This window comes from Miscanthus floridulus, unplaced genomic scaffold, assembly GCF_019320115.1.
Source record: "Miscanthus floridulus cultivar M001 unplaced genomic scaffold, ASM1932011v1 fs_621_1_2, whole genome shotgun sequence".
NCBI classification, from domain to species: Eukaryota; Viridiplantae; Streptophyta; class Magnoliopsida; order Poales; family Poaceae; genus Miscanthus; species Miscanthus floridulus.
The window spans coordinates 11,452-29,067 of record NW_027097027.1 but is presented as its reverse complement, the minus strand read 5'-3'; the positions used below and the strand labels follow the sequence as shown (position 1 = coordinate 29,067).

The window sequence follows — 17,616 nt, the reverse complement described above, 5'->3', positions numbered from 1 at the left end:
TTCCTCGAGCCTTTGATGCAAGAAATGGAGAGGCTATGGAGGCATGGGGAGCCGATGTACGATGCATTCCGAAAGGAGGACTTTATATGTAGAGAAATAATATTTGTTACTACCAATGATTACCTCACGTTGTTTGCTTTGTCTGGACAGATCAAAGGAAAGACGGGATGCTTGGTTTGCTTGGATGGTACTACATGGGTGTTCCTGGATGCATCCAAGAAGAAAGTTTACCTAAGGAACCGACGCTTCTTAAAGACAAGTCACAAGTACCATAGCAAATTGTTCTTTAGATTTTATGACAACACCCCAGAGATTGAACCACCTCCGGAGAGATGTCATAATGGAGAACACATGTACAGAATGGTGAAAAACATATGTGTCATCTATGGAAAGAAGAATCCAGATGGGGACAAACAGAGATAGAAGCACACCTCCTATCGAAGGCGTACCTTTCAAGAAACAATAAATCTTCTTTCAGTATCTGCCGTATTGGCCAGACTTGGAGGTCCCCCATGCCATTGATGCTATGCACGTGCAGAAGAATGTCTTTGAGAGTCTCATTGCTACCTTGATGGACACAGGCAAGTCAAAGGATGGTCTAAAATCACGAAAAGACATGGTGCAGCTAAACGTGATGCCACAACTTCACCCGGTACCTGAGGCTAATGGAAAATACACTCTACCCACAGCATGCTTCAACCTAACACCAGAAGAGAAGAGAGCTATATGCACTTTCCTGAGGGGGGTTAAAGTCCCAACTAGGTTTTAAGCGAATGTGAAGAAGCTAGTGTCGATGAAGGACTTGTCGATAACACACTGCAAGGCTCACAATTGTCATGTGATGCTGACAGTGTTTCTACCTATTGCAATTAGGGCTATAAAGCCAGAGTTCTTAAAAATGGCCTTCACCCGCATGTGCTACTTCTTTTCGAAGATCTCATAGAAGACGATTGGTAAGCAAGAGCTGAGTGACCCACATGAATTTATGGTGGAGACACAAAACCAACTAGAGATGTGTTTACCTCCTACTTTTTTGATATAATGTCACATCTCATGATTTATATGGTTCATCAGATACAGGTGCTGGGCCCTTGCTACTTGCATGAAATGTGGTCCTACAAGTGGTTCATGTCGGTTCTAAGTCGATACGTGCATAATCGAGCATACCCAGAGGGCTCCATGATAGAGGGTTATAGTACTGAAGAAGTCATCGAGTGCTGTCAAGAGTACCTAAAAGTATAGAAAGGGATTGGTAAACCCGATTCTCGTCAAAAGGGTAGGCTGGCTGGGAAGGGCACCAGTGGTAGAAAAGTGTGCATCGACCATGATTACAAAGAGGTGAGTCGAACGCGTTATAGTGTCTTGCAGAGTACACAACCGATGCAACCGTACATTGAACACTTGGCTATCATTATGGCGGAGAGAAATGGTCGTTCAGATGATTGGGTCATGAAACAGCACAAGCAATGACTAACTACATGGTTGAAGGACCAAAACATACCGCCTGAAGAAACCATAGACTCTATTACCATCAGTAGGTTGGTGGAGGGGCCATCGAGACAAGTGACATCTTGGAAAGCTTATGACATTAATGGGTATACGTACTATACCCACGCAAAGGATAGTAAATATGTGAACCAAAACGAATAGGTGTCGAAGGTGCCGACCGCCGCGCCCACCCTCGTCGGTGCCGGCCACCATCACGCCCCTTGCCGGCTAGGCTCGCCCAAAGGACAAACGATGAACAAGCCATTTTACATCAATATGGATGACCAAGCCAACACGACACATGCAGCAAGAATCCAAAGAATAAATCAAATTGAGCAAAATTCATCGTCAGTCCATGAACTTGGCTGGCAGTGTTATCTAGGTCCCTGAACTTCTAAAGTGATATCTATGGGTCCCTAAACATGGCAGACGGTGATCACGTTGAAAGTTCAGGGACTGAGATGACACCACTGACTAAGTTTAGGGACCTGCGGTGATCACCTCGAAAGTTCAGGGGCCTGGATGACACTGTCTGTCAAGTTAAGGGACCCACAGATATCACTTTAGAAGTTCAGGAACCTAGATGACATCGCCGGCCAAGTTCAAGGACCGACGGTGATTTTTGCTCTATCAATTCATAATCCAAAGAAAACACCATACAAATCAGCTTCTAGTCCCTATGTGCTTCTTCGCTCAACTCCTGGCATGCACGCTGCTTGCTCTCGCGTAAGAGCCACCGCATCCTACGCCAGATGCTGTCGCGTCCTGCGCCTGGCCACCCGGCGGCACTCGTGGCGGCCACCATTGTCGTTGCTCGCGCGGATCTAGGATTTTAGCTTAGGGTATGCCACTTAAGAAAAATTTATATACAATTCGGTAAAATCATTTAAAAATTTGATAACATTATTATAACATTAAAATTTTACAACACAATTTGGTATACATGCATACGCTAAATAGCATAATGTCTTAAATTTGAAGACTACGTTAAAACAATCCACAAAATACAATATGAATACTTCAAAAATCATACCGATAATTGAAAATACAGACATAAACCAGTAAAATTGCCCGTGCGTTGCAATGGGATTATTTGAAAAAAAAATACTATAGTATTTATCAGCCCATACTAAAAAGATTAAAATAAGAAAATGCATCATCAAAATGCAATATAATACAAAACATCAAATTATTATGCCGTATGCTATAGAAAAACAAACTGTCATCCGATGAATTAAACAGCATCAGTGCCGATCTTCAGCACATATATGGAGCAGGCTTACTCGGACGTTAGTTTTGTTAGCTCCTTAGTTTGGTCCCATCTTGTCCACTATTGCTATTAGTGTGCTAGTGAGCCCTTTTATAACAAAAGGCTAGGTCACACATACAAACGGTGACTTCGTGCAAACCAATTGCATGACCAATTAAAGCAGGACCTGCATCCATCATCTGGTATCATGGCTGGATAGCCCATAGTGCCTTTTTAAATTAATCGCTAGGCGTAAAAAATCTAATCATGGGACCTGTGTCTGTGGTGTCAAGCCATTGATTACTCACACCCAGCAACCTGAGTCCTCCCATTTAGTACATCGTAGTTTCCCCTGTATCCGTAAGCTATAGATTTTTTTTTTTTGTCTGCCAGCCTTCCCTATCCACTCACTCGTCTCACTCAATAGCACATCGTCCCATCTACTCTGTTATGGTCTCGTGTCTTTCATGCTCCGTTTGAAACAAATCAGCTTCGTTGCTAGAATAGTTTTTTTTTTTGGCTTTAGCTGGTAGAGCAGCTCTACTTGTGCAGCTGAAGCTTTTTATAAAAAACGTTTGAATGTCTATAATGCCTTTGTATTTTTGTTCTTTCCTTTTTTTCTCCTTTATTTCTTTTGAGTGAATGAAAAAGAAATAAAGGAGAAAAAAGAGCAGCCAGAGCCCACAAGCAAATCGCACGGGCACCTCCCACCGGTCATGGTTGTGTCATTGTGTATGGCTTGATCCACTCCTGGAGTTTGTAACCAACTTGGGTTGATCGCGATCAAGCTACCTGAACAGGTGATGAACGAAATAATAAACAAAAGTGCGTTGCTCTAAAAACAAAAAAAAATGTTTAAAGACACTATCTAAAGTTCAACTCCGTAAACACACCTTCAGTCAGGACTGACCAAACCATCTTCTGATAACTGCAAGTCTGCAACTCTATCTAGGAAGGAAGTAATCTCATAGAAAGAAAAAAAAACTTTAGTCAAGTGTTGGGTGTATACATATGTAACTATGTACTATATGACTACTCGTCAGATTCTTCTAAATCCTCCGACTCTTCATCCTCTTCTCTTGAATCTTCTGAATTTTACTCGTCATCTTCTTTTACGGCTTGATCATTGTCCGCTTTGGCCGCGTTTGCCTCCGCCGATCGAAGCCTTGGCCTCTTCCCTTTTCCTCTTCCGCTCCTCGATCAGGTAGGATCCTCCTCGGAGCTGGTGTTCTTGGCTGTCATGTGGCACTCGGCGAAGTCCACCTCCATCAGCAGCTCCTCGATGGCGCCGGACGGTGGGTGCGCGTCGATGCCGAGGTAGTTCTTGTTAAGTAATCTACTGCTCCCCTATGTGAACGCACGGCAGGGGGCAGGCGCCGAAAAGGGTTCTCACTGTAGCCACTGCAGGGGCAGACGCTGAAAGGCTCCCCTGCCGCACTGTAGCCACGGCAGGGGCAGGGGCAGGCGCCAAAGTCAGCCCTGCTATCACATCTAGTCACTGTAGGATTAGATGGGTAGAGTTGTATATATAGCTTCCAACTGCAACTCAGTAAAGTGAGGCTCCAAAAAAGCCTTCTCCGAGCACGACAACGACGTGACCGGCACGGTGAAGTTCGATGATGGCTCAAGGGTGGCAATCCAATTGCGCGGCACCATCATCTTCATGTGCCAAAACAGCAAACACCACGCTCTAACGGATGTATATTATATCCCGCAGCTGCGTTCAAGCATCGGGCAGCTAGACGAGCGTGGATGCGAGGTACTAATTGACAGCAGGATCCTGAAGATTCGAGATTGGGAGTGGTGTCTTATTGCGAAAGTAAAACGCTCAAGCAAATTGATTGTACATGCTCGACTTGAAGGTGGAGCAGTCGGTGTGCCTGGCAGCACGGCACACCGAGGAGCCGTGGCTGTGGCATGCCCGGTTCGGCCATCTCAGCTTCGACGCGCTAGGTCGGCTGGAGAAGATGGTCCAAGGATTGCCCCACATCAAGCACGGAGGCGAGCTGTATGACAGCTGCCTGGTCGAGAAGCAGAGGAGGCTGCCGTCCCCAAAAGCGGCCAAGTATTGCGCAGTGGACGCTCTCGAGGTCGGCCACGGCGATCTCTACGGGCCAATCACGCCAGCCACAAACGGTGGTCGGCGGTACTTCCTACTGCTCATGGATGATTACAGTCGCTACATGTGGCTGCAACTCCTGACGAGCAAGGACGAGGCAGCGGAGGCGATCCAAGAAGTTCAAGGCGCGCGTGGAGGCGGAGAGCGACAAGAAGCTACGCGTGCTGAGGACTGATCGCGACGGTAAATTCACTGTGCGGATAAGGGTGTGGTGTGACACCACACCGCACCGTACTCGCCACAATAGAATGGCATGGTGGAGTGGAGGAACCAGACAGTGGTCAGCATGGCTCGATCCATGATGAAGGCCAAGGGCATGCCGGCAAGGTTCTAGGGTGAGGCGGTGACCACGGCGGTGTTCATCCTCAACCGCGTGCCCACCAAGGCCCTGAAGGGTAAGACACCGTTTGAAGCTTGGTATGGGCACAAGCCGAGCGTGTCCTTTCTCTGGACATTCGGCTGAATCGGCCACGTCGGGAAGACGAAGCCGGTCCTCACCAAGCTGGAGGACAGGAGCACACTAATGATGCTCCTAGGCTACGCAGAAGGTAGCAAGACATACCGGCTCTATGACCCACGCGGAGGCAAGGTGATTGTCTCGCGCGACATCGTGTTCGACAAGGTGGCCTAGGACTGGGATAGTCCGGGCATGGGGGAACCTAGCGGCTTCACCAGCACCTTCGTCGTCGAACACTTGGTCATCCACGGTGGTGGAGACGCTGGAGAGGAGGTGCCGACCACTCCAGCAACAGAGCCGAGCACTCCTGGGGCGGTGCCGAGCACTCTGGGAGGGGTGCCAAGCACTCTAGGAGTGGTGCCAAGCGGTCCTGTAGTGGTGCCGACCACTCTAGGACGGGTGCTGAATGCTCCCATAGCAGAGCCGAGAGGTCTTGCAGTGGTGCCGACCACTCCAAAACTGGTGCCGAGCACTTCTGCAGTGGTGCCAACCACTCCAGGAGTGGTAATGAGCAGTCCAGGAGTAGTGCCGAGAACTGCATCCTGGGTGCTGAGCACTCCAGGTGATGTGCTGACCACTCCGACGGAACAGGGGACTACATCGACGCTGATCGAATTTGCCTCACCTCCAAGCGACATCACAGAGTTCGTGGATGCTTTCCACGACGGTGAGGTGGTGCGGTTCCCAGGCTGGACGAAGTCATCGGCGGCACAGGGCCCTTAGGCCTGGTGGGTCGGCTGCTCAATGACCTAGAGCTGCTTCTCATCAGTGAAGAGAAACCACCCATGTTCGCACTGGCCGAGCGCGATACAAATTGGCGACGGGCGATGCTGGAGGAGATAAAGACGATCGAGGAAAACGAGAGATGAAAGCTCGTTGATCCACCTCTAGGATGCCATCCGATCGGCCTGAAGTGGGTATACAAGGTCAAGCGGGATGAGCGAGGCGCCATTGTCAAGCACAAGGCGCGCCTCGTCGCCCGATGCTTTGTCCAGCGCGAGGGCATCGACTTCGAGGAAGTCTATGCGCCGGTAGCATGCATGGAGTCTGTCTGACTGCTTCTGGCTTTGGCAGCAGCGAAGGACTGGCGCGTCCATCATCTAGACGTAAAATTGGCCTTCCTCAATGGTGAGCTGGCGGAGACGGTCTTTGTCAGGCAACCTCTAGGTTTCGCCGTCAAGGGAGCGGAGCACAGGGTGCTCCAACTACGCAAAGCACTCTACGGGCTGCGGCAGACCTCGCGAGCGTGGAACGCCAAGCTTGACGCCACGCTGGGCGAGCTTGGATTCACACGGTGCGCAATCGAGCACGTGCTCTACATGCGGCGATGGGGGAAGGAGGTGCTCATCGTCGGTGTGTATGTGGACGACTTGATCGTCACCGGCGCGCGTGCGGAGGACATCGATAGCTTCAAACACGAGATGGTGGCTCGTTTTCGAATGAGCGATCTCGGCGCGCTCTCCTACTACCTCGGCATCGACGTGAGACAGGGGAAGGAGACGCTCACGCTCGGTCAGAGCGCGTACGCCTCAAAGCTGTTGGAGCGGAGCGGCATGACTGAGTGCAAGTCATGCGTGACTCCGATGGAGGAGCGACTGAAGCTGACTAAGGCAGCACCGCGGCAAAGGTAGATGCAACACTCTACCGGAGCATCGTCGGCGGTCTGCGCTACCTAGTCCACACGAGGCCGGACATTGCGTTCGTCATGGGCTACATCAGCCGCTTCATGGAGAATCCCCGAGAGAATCACTTGGCTGCGGTAAAGCAACTGCTGCGCTACGTCAAGGGGATGGTGGATCAGGGGATCGTCTTCCCCAAGAGGAGCGGAAGTAGGTTGTAGCTCACTGTGTTCAGTGATGCAGATATGGCGGAGGACATCGACGGACGACGGAGCACCTCTAGCGTGCTCGTTTTCCTTGGGTTTTCTCCAATCTCATGGCTGTCGCTGAAACAGAAGGTGGTGGCGCTGTCCACGTGCGAGACAGAGTACGTGGCGGCGGCCATAGCGGCTTGCCAACCTGTATGGCTGCACCGGCTACTGGGCGAGCTGACCGGTGTGGAAGCTCACCTACCAGCACTGATAGTGGTCAACCAGCCCGCCATCGCCCTCGCGAAGAATTCCGTTCTCCACGACCGGAGCAAGCACATCGACGTCAAGTTCCACTCCCTCAGAGACTGTGTTGATGGAGGACAAATCGTGATCGAATTCGTCAAAACTGGTCGACAACTCGCGGACGTCCTCACCAAGCTGCTCGGCCGTCTTCAGCTCATGGAGCTAAAGAAGATGATCGACGTGGTGAAGGTTCTAGGGTTAGCAGCAGAATTAGGGGAAAAATTGTTAAGTAATTTGCTGCTCCCCTGTGTGAACGCACAGCAGGGGCAGGCGTCGAAAAGGGTTCCCTGATGCTGCACTGTAGACGCTGCAGGGGCAGGCACCGAAAGGGTCCCCTGCCGCACTGTAGCCACGGCAGGGACAGGCGTCAAAGTCAGCCCTGTTGTCACATCTCGTCACTGTAGGATTAGATGGATGGAGTTGTATATGTAGCTTCCCACTACTACTCAGTAAATTGAGCGAGTTCAGTTTTGTCATCTCCTCTGGAGAGTTTCGGCCAACGCTGGTGCTTGTGCTGTGTGTGTACGCGCTCTGTTCTCCCTCCCTTGTTCTACCTCTAGCCATAGTGTGTGGTCAGCAATACCGAGGAGTGGTCGGCTCACCCGTTCCGAAGATCGAGAGGCCAACAGTTCTTGGCCAGGATCCTGAACGCCTCGGATGTGCTTGTCCATCCGGCTCCGCCAGATGTGCGCCGGATCAAGGCTATCCACGCATTGTCTTCGTCGTAGTACCAGTACTGCGAGATCCTGTTGTTGCTGTAGAGTCTGCGGTGGCGGTTGCCGAAGAGGACCTCACAGCAGTCGGCCGTGTGCGAAGTTCCTCGCAGGGCGTCACCACAAAATGATACAACAGTGGCTTTCAGTTCATGACTAAAAACTAAGTTCAGAAAAAAAATGACTGTAAACATTTGATGTATCAGGACCCTGGTTTATCATACAATAGAGATGAAGATGGTGATCTGTAACTACAACCAATGAGACTGTACAATATCGTTCAAGCATTAATTCCACATAATGCTGCTCTTACCAATTTTTAAGTTTTGATTGAAACTCAAGGGCCAATTCAAACCCCTTCAGGTCAGCAGAACCTACCAATACCAAACCTACTACCGAAACATAAGGAGTTCCTGACTTTTCTGAAGGTATCAGAACAGAAGAAATACAGCCAGTTCTTATCCCAATGCATCTGATGCAGCTTGTACACTTGGTTTTCTGAACAGATGGATTGTTATGTCGTTGTCAGCAATCTTCCTCTCCCTCTCGTGGCCTACCGGGCACTGGGTATTCCAACTCCAAAGCCGCTGAATTTGCAAGGAAACAAGTAAAATCAGGGATACAGTTAGACATTAGGCAGCGTGGATTGGTGATTTGGTGCTGCAAATGTTTCAGCAGTTCAAAATAAGACATCAACATATAGGTTGACAAGTGGAAAAGCTGAAATTCCTGGACACTTTAAACTGCAACTTTAATATATTGTGATATATATATAGGTTGACAAGTGGAAAAGCTGAAATATCCACACATGCAGTAAGTATTATTAGATCTTATGCTTCTAATCAAATCTCTATCACCCAAAAAAAAATAGCATGGAATTAATCTCTATCACCCAAACCAGTCAGAAACCACATCTAGGCTCACTAAACTGAATCAGAAAAAAGGAGAACAAAATAGGGGGAAGCATACCTTGACAGTGATAGTGGGACTCATAAATCATGCAGTAGTTAGCGAGCACCACTATGTTCTACTATCAGTGCTAAGGAAAATGAGATACATAATCAGCTCCAGTGGAGGCAACCACATTGGGTCCTACTAGCAAAAAAGATCACAGCCCATAGCATCCGAGCATGATCACAGAATTACGGAATTAAGGCCTAAACACTACTACCTTAAGCATTGAATCCCAAAGATTACTGGGAAATATTGATTATTTAGCTGGTGCTGGGTAAATTAACCAAACAAACAAACAAATTGACTACTGGAATGTATCTCCTCTTTGGCAACTAACCAAACAAATTGTATGTCCACAATACACTTGATAAATGTAAACAATTGGTGCAGATCCAATCATCCAATTGTTGTTAACTGGATGGATAGACAACCAGACGTGCAATAAATAAACACATACAGATCATATTAAAACAGACTTCATATGATAGACAACCAGCTCAGAATTTCTAGTCATGGCAATGTTTATGTCATCCATCCACTGGGCCTAACTTGAGGTACAAAATTACTGTTTTTGAAGTCGGACAAAGTGTAGACAATCATTTTGAGAAGTCTATAACTCCTCCTAATTGACTAAATCTAAAATATGAAATATGAGTATAGAACTCTTTCGAAGCATAAGCAAATTAACTACAATTCTCTAATACATTGTATCACGATATTCAGAATGTAAGAGCCCAAATAATCGATCTTATCTATACTGTACAGTTTCTGCAGAGCCAACAAATTAGAGATCGATTGCCTTCAGTAATTTACCATAACTTGTGGGAGCTAATAATATTTACGAGATTTTATATTATGAACTTTCCTACGATATTTGCGAGATCTATATGTCAGAAAGGAAACCAGAGATTTAGAATCAATTATCACTAGAAAGAAAAGAGAGAATCACCAAATCCGTGCCTCCTCGTGGACGAGGCCAGACCAGGTCCTACATCCGCCATGGCAGAAGGCCGCCCGGGCTGTCCATAGGGACAGCGCCCCCTACCATGCTTGGAGGTGGCCGTCAACGCCACGACGGGGAGCTCCGGACTGGCCGCCCCCTCCATGGATTCGTCGTGGACCAGCCCTCGCCCAGATCTGCCATGGGAAGAGGGCTGCTGGGGGTACCGGAGGGAGGGCGTGCCACAGGGCCGCCGGCGAGGTCGACGCGGTGGAGTTCTCCGTCGGTCACGCGGTGCAGGTCGACGCCGCAGGAAGCGCGCTGGAGGAGCGCGCCACTGTCGCTCAGTGCTGGCGGCGAACGCAAGCAGGGCCGGCCATGGCCTGGCTAGCGGGCTACGCGTCGGAGCTGCGCCGGGCCGCCGTGTGCCGAGCCTCGCTGCGACGCCGGAGAAGGGAGTGCGTGTGTGCGTGTGTGCGGGCCGGTTGGCCCGGCAGGTTAAATCACCTCTTTGCCGAGTGCCTCCCATCCAAAGGATGTCAACGGATCGGGTTTGGGGCGGATATCTGCGGGTTTTGGGTTTTGCGGGTTCGGGTTTAGTGATGGTTTTTCACCCATGGTTTTCGGGTTCGGGGCTCCAAAACCAATCGGGTTCGGTTTCGGGTTTGGTTTTCTACCCGTGGATATCCAAAATAAATCATTTGGAATTAAAACTCATGTTTTATAATATACTAATAATAATTTGTTTACTTAGATTATTAAATTTATTTAAAGTTGACTCATAAAAATATTTATTATTTGTTGCCTCTTGTTTATACATGTGAATATGTGTATATATATCCGCGGGTTTCGGGTATCCATTCGGGTTTCGGGTATCCGTTCGGGTTTCGGGTATCCGCGGGTTTGGTTTTGGTGATGGATTTCCACCCGAATCGGTTTTCGGGGCGGATTCGGGTTTCGATTTCGGGTTTCGGTTTTGGGTGCACGGAGACTCCACCCGATCCGAACCCGACCCGTTGCCATCCTTACTCCCATCCAGCGCTCGGTAAATTTTTTTTAATTTTTTTTAATTCTTTGCTGAAGGCTATCTGGCCTGGCACTCGGCAAAGATATTTTTTTTAAAAAAAATTCTTTGCCGAGTGTCTCTGATCTGACACTCGGTAAAGTTTTTTTAAAAAATTTTTAAATTCTTTGTCGAGTGACAACCGGGCTGGCACTCGGGAAAGAGGGGTTTTTTAAAAAAATTTAAAAAAACTTTGCCGAGTGTCAACCGTCCTGGCACTCAGCAAAGAGGCTCCTTTGCCGAGTGTCTTCTCCTGACACTCGGCAAACCATATTTTTTTTCACTTTTGACCTCCAAACTTTTTCTACAGTCCTCGTACAATATCTGGTACTCCATGTTCCAATGTGGCACATTCCTCGGACTTTTTCTATATTTCTTTAATTTATTTCATTTAATTGAATTTTTTTAGATAATTCAAATTATAACGGCTAGTCATTGGAATAATGAAAAAAATGAATGGAAAAATGATATTCATGTTATTTAGTGTAATGTGAGGCCGTATCCAAAAACAGACCACCAATTTCGAACATCTTGTTCACGAAACATGACCACGAACTTGCGGTCGAGTTGTTTTTAAATTCTATAAAAAGCAAACGAAGTCCGAAAAATTATGAAACTTGTCAAGATGTCATGATATCATATGTGGAGACTGTGATAAAAATTTGAGAAGATTTCGCGCAAGTTGTCACGTACGATGCTTACCACCTCGTCGGTCTCTTCACGAAATCATGAAACTTCTTCGAAGATTCTTCGGTTTGCAAGCATCTAATGTGACAACGTGCGTGAAATCTTCTGAAATTTTTATCATAGCCTCCACATGATATCACGACATCTCAACAAGTTTCATGATTTTCAGACTTTGTTTGCTTTTTATAGAATTTAAAAACACCTCGCACGCAAGTTCGTGGTCATGTTTCGTGAACAAGATGTCCGAAATTTCAGGTCCGTTCCTGGATACGGCCTCACACTACACTCAGTAACATGACTATCATTTTTTGAATCATTAAATTTCATTATTCGTACCACGTGTAGTATATTTTATATTTCCAAAAAAATTCAAGTAAACGAAATAAAGTAACTAAATATATCAAAAACCACAAAAATCCTCAATTTGTAACTAGGAGTTCCTGGTACTTTAAAAGGGCTGCACAAAAAATTTGGAGGCCCAAAAAAAAAACTTTGCCGAGTGCCGGGGCATGACACTCGGCAAAGGGGTCTTTGCCGAGTGCAAAGAATAAGGCACTCGGCAAAGAGGGTTTTTGAATTTTTTTAAAAAAAATTTCCTCTTTGCCGAGTGCCTTCACAGGGGCACTCGGCAAAGACATTTAAAAAAATTAAATCTTTGCCGAGTGTCGCGCCAGGGGCACTCGGCAAAGTATTTTTTTTTTAAAAAAAACTTTGCGGAGTGCCAGATCTGGGACACTCGGCAAAGAAATTTTAAATCTTTGCCGAGTGCCAGAGCTGGGACACTCGGCAAAGAAATTTAAAAAAAAAATCTTTGCCGAGTGTCTAACAGCAGACACTCGGCAAAGAAGGATATGGCCGAACACCGTTACGCGGGTCAGCCTATGCTGAGTGCCACGCTTTTGCCGAGAGTCTGGCACTCGGCAAAGAAGTCCTTTGCCGAGTGCCCGGCACTCGGCAAAGAACTCTTTGCCGAGTGCAACTCTTTGCCGAGTGCAGCACTCGGCAAAGAAGGTCTTTGCCGAGTGCCCGATTTTTAACACTCGACAAAGAATTTTGCACTTGATACAGTCTCTGTTTCCAGTAGTGCGTAGGACACTCCAGCTTTCGTTTGGAAATAGACTCGATGGGAACTTTTGGCAAGTGGAAACCAACACACCATACCTTTTCGATTCAATCCTGTCACCATGTATGGCCGCCGATCAAACTTTTATGGTCGATCTTAATTACCCTTCCTCCTATATATGTATAGTAGAGGACAAGCACCAGGCATATATATAAGTACGGATGGAATACTCTTCATTTTCCGGTTATTAGAGGGCAATAGGGCAAAAAAAATAGATGGATAAAAAAAATAGCCGAAAATTTTGCCTCTTTATTATTACGTATATATAGAAGGGAGTAAAAAAGTTGTAACATTGTCTTTCTGACTTTTTTAGCCAACGCCTTCTTAGGGACACGAATGTCTCGATTATATCATGATGTCGCGTACTTGCGACATAGGCGCCTCGATCGTTCGAGGATTCAAGAAGAGAGAGTTCCAGATGATCGGTCGTCGAGCTCTGTCATTAGTGCATCACACAAACAAAATTTGTGGTAGATCAATGGAGTAGGCTAAGCATAAAAGCCAAGCAGGTGCGGATTCAACGGTGGGGCGGGGGGCTCGAGCCCCCCTACCTATATCGGAGCAGTGGAACCCCCTGGAGTCTCCATGAATTTTTAGACAAAATTCTATAGTGTAGATGAAACTGAGACATAAGATCGAGTAGCAGTCGGAGGTATGTGTTATTCAGCCCCTTAAAATTTTCTGGATCCACCGCTGAAGCTAAGGTCTTAATTTATGGTAGATCAGGATGACAGGACCTGGAGTTCGGGATCTCCCGTCCGTGGGTGTGGCCGCGTGGGCCGGCTGGGCTGGAAAGCTGCAAAAGTCGTCTCGGCCTCGCGGGCTCTCGGCCAGGCTGTCTCGGCAATATTGCGTCCGTTTCCTAGGTGAGTGATTTTATTTTATTTTATTACATACACAATACTACACATATACTACGTATATATACTCTGTAGTCTTGCTGGATCGCAGGGTATGCCGGGTAGATGCGCCCCTGTCGACCATGGGTATCGGGTCGCGCTCGTGCTGGGCAAACCACCACATCCCAAGCCACTGTGTGCTCGCCTTCACCGTGGCCCATGCCGGACCACGCATCATCTCAAGATCTTGATTTCCTCTCCACGGCTATCGACCATGAGATCGAGGATCCGGAATCACTGTTCTCGTAGGGGGCTCCCAGAAGCACCCATCTCCTTACAGATAAGGCCACAAATTGGCCGCTGCCAATGAAATAGACGTCCACAACGGCGATCTCATTGTGGCAATCACCAAAGTCATCGCAGGACACACAATCCCGACCGAAAATCATCGGATTTTGCCGGAAATTTATTTAGACTCAACCATAAGACACTAGAAAACTACGGGAAAAGGATGGGTCCCCTCCCATTCTTGTCTCTGGCAGACGCATCAGAGAGGAAGAAGGAGAGGGGCCCTAGACGCGACAGCGGCGGCGGCTCTACCCTAGGCGGCGGCCAGTAAATATTTGTTGTTGTTGTTGTTATTATGATGAAACCATCAATGCTTGAAGAAAAAATGGAAAATAGAAGGAAAAACAAGCACACGTGTGACCAGAAAAGAAAATATGAACAGAACAGGGAAAAAACATGGAAGAAAAATACCGCGTGAACAAAAAGAAAAAAAAGACACGATAGAAAACTGCATGCATGACCCAAAGAGAACAAAGGAAAAATTAGGTAACTCGGCCCACACGATGTCGTCGTCCTTGTCGTTGTTGTTGTTACGATGAAACCATCGGCGCTTGAAGAAAAAATTGAAAAAAACAAGAAAAAAAGCACACGCGTGACCGGAAAAGAAAAATACAAACGAAAGAGAAGATAAACATGGAAGAAAAATACCGCGAGAACAAAAAAAGACACGAGAAGAAAATGCATGACCCAAAGAGATCGAAGGAAAAATTAGGTAACTCGGCCTACACGATACAAAGTCTGGGTCGCTGATGAAACAGGGGAAGGAATTGAAGGCAAAGGTATCATGGAAAATGTAAAATATGATTAGTAGGGTCCACAGACAAGAATTCTTCTGCTATTGGCTTCTTCGATACAGGTGAGTCTTGTTTGGATGCCACAACTTCCAGGAGCTCGTGACAAGTTTGAGGCACGCAGGAATTCCTACTGGAGTATTTCCAGCATCGTTACAGCTGTTGCCTTGTTCTGTTCACTCTGTGCTCTATATATATTTAATTAGCTTTTTTATTCTGTGATATGTGCCTATACTAAGGGGCTGTTTGGCACAGCTCCTTGTAGTTCCGGCTCCTCACTATAGCGACACTATAGCATGGAGCCGGTGAAGCTGCAAATCGTGGCTTCTCCACTTTGTAGTTCATTTTTCTTCTTGGGAAGCGAAATGGCTCCTTGCTACAGTGGCAAATAGTGATACTACAGGAAATGAGAGGAGGAGCCCGAGCCGCCCGGAGCTGCACCAAAGGGGCCTAAGGCTGTGTTTAGTTGTAGGAATTTGGATTTTGGGGCTACTGTAGCGCGTTCGTTTTGATTTGGCAAATAGTGTTCAAACATAGACTAATTAGGCTCAAAACGTTCGTCTCGCAATTTCCCACCAAACTGTGCAATTAGTTTTTCTTTTCGTCTATATTTAATGCTCCATGCACAGACCGCAAACATTCGATGTGACAAGTACTGTAACAACTTTTTGGAAGTTGGGGTGGAACTAAACAAGGGCTCAGTTACAAACGCTACATTGGGAGTAACACCGGGTGAGGTAAGGCTGCGAGAGTTGCTTAGATATAAATGACATCACCAAATGATAACCTCGAAGCTGGCGGAGCATTCGAGGAAAAGGTGTGTTGAACTACAGAAACCCATGCTGACGCCTGACGCACCAAATGACATCTTTACGGTCTACATCTTCTTTTACACGCTGTATATAAATCCGGCCTGCTGTATGGTGGTTCCAGATGGTGAGATCCACTTTGTCTTTTTGGATTGTGAGAACCATGCACTTTTATTTGGGTACGTTGTTAGCTACCCAAATGGAGGCAATCGTTGCTGCAATTGCTTCTGACATTACCAACAGATCTATTTCATATGTCATTAGAAAATACTCAGAGATGACAGGACCAAAGGTGGACGACTTGAGGCTGAAAGATCTGCAGCGGCTACTAGACCGGGTTCATGTCATCGTCAACGAGGCGGAGGGGCGGGTCATCACAAACCAAGCAATGGTACATCTACTCAACATCATGAGAAAGGAGATGTACAGAGGCTATTTCACCATGGACAGCTTGAGGAGCCAAGCCAACAACAAGGCCAAAGATCATGATGTGAGTCACTCTTTTGCCCCATCCCATTACAAACCAGCCAAGCGTCGCCATTTCTCTAATGATGGTGTCAATTGGAATAAAGAGCTGCAGCAAGTGATTCATAACTTAAGTAACATCATCGCTGATGCGAAAGAGTTTCTTGTATTTCTGGAGAACTATCCTCCACTGTACCGCCAACCTTATGACATGCATCTGTTTATTGGAAAGTGCATGTTTGGTCGCCAAATGGAAGTGGAAAGGATAATGGATTTCTTGATGCAGACTGCACATCCAAGTATGAGAAATGTGGCTGTTCTACCAATAGTTGGGCCGGGATATGTTGGAAAGTGCACACTAGTTGCACATGTCTACAATGATGCAAGAGTGCGCAACCACTTTTCTCAAATTGTGATAATCAATGGAGATAAAATTAGTGATGACGCTTTAGCCAGTTTGAAGCATGGATGTGTTATTAAATATCAAAACAATGCCTTGGCGGGTGAAAATGGGAGAGTGCTGGCTGTGATTGAGTTCTCAGAGAATTTAGACAAGGTTCCTTGGAATAGCTTTTACTTATCTTTTCTTCAGTGCCTTGCAAGTGGTAGTAAGATAATAATCACAAGTAATTCGGGCAAAATAAAAAAGTTTGGAACCACACAAGCTCTTGTGTTAAATTTTCTACCACAAGAGGCGTTTTGGTACTTCTTCAAGGTTCTTACTTTCGGAAGTGCAGATTCCAAATATCACCCGAAACTAGAGTCAGTTGCTATGACGATGGCTAGAGAAATGGGTGGATCATTCATAGCTGCAAACTTCATTTCAGCCGTTCTAAGGAGAAATCTTAGCGCCCAACATTGGGGCAGGTGCCTTGCAGCTTTCAGGGTAAATATACAAAGAAATGTATCTGTGTTTGGGGAGCACCCATGCAATCTTCTGCAGAAACAGAAACATGCACGTTATCAGATTAATGAAGATAAGTATATGGTTAGCGATCAGTACCATGCATATCTTTCTACAGATGATGTCCCAAAGATAACAATGTATGACATTGTGGTTGGAAATGTAAATTGTGAAGGCTCATTTGAGATCCTTGCATGGAAGTCACACATTCTACCATATAAGTCATACACCATCAATTGTATGATTCATGAGGAACAACGCATTAAGAGGAAAAATGATATAGAGGGTAATTGTTGACTGTGTTTATGACATCTACTGCCTGTAATCCTAACATTAAGCTTTATTTTGTTCTTGGATTTTTCTTGTAATTCTTGACCTGTGAATGTCCATTCCAAGTATATCATGTTTTCCCTGCCTAAAGAAACCAACTCGATCAGGTCTGATCATGTATACATGGGTGCAGAATGGAGTACCTTAAAAGCAATCATAGTAATAAACTAATAGCTCATGCTAAAGAATTAAAATGCTCCTGGTTCCTGTAGTTGTTCCTTGTT

The 17,616-nt window shown here is 46.5% G+C and overlaps 1 protein-coding gene and 1 long non-coding RNA gene across 2 annotated transcripts; one reads left to right on the top strand and one right to left on the bottom strand.

Annotated features, from left to right (window-relative positions):
- Positions 1-8,292: 8,292 nt before the first annotated feature.
- On the bottom strand, positions 8,293-10,509 carry LOC136532441 (uncharacterized). The gene is made up of 2 exons (XR_010778241.1): positions 10,043-10,509; positions 8,293-8,726 (listed from the first exon to the last, which is right to left on the bottom strand). It is a non-coding gene; the product is annotated as an uncharacterized lncRNA (long non-coding RNA).
- Positions 10,510-15,892: 5,383 nt separating this feature from the next.
- LOC136532439 (disease resistance protein RGA2-like) lies at positions 15,893-17,359 on the top strand. The gene has a single exon (XM_066525035.1). The coding sequence runs from the start codon at positions 15,893-15,895 to the stop codon at positions 17,357-17,359; it is 1,467 nt and encodes a 488-aa protein (XP_066381132.1).
- Positions 17,360-17,616: the final 257 nt, after the last annotated feature.

Coding starts and splice junctions, on each gene's coding strand:
- LOC136532439 (XM_066525035.1), top strand. CDS start 15,893: ATGGAGGCAATCGTTGCTGCAATTGCTTCTGACATTACCAACAGATCT.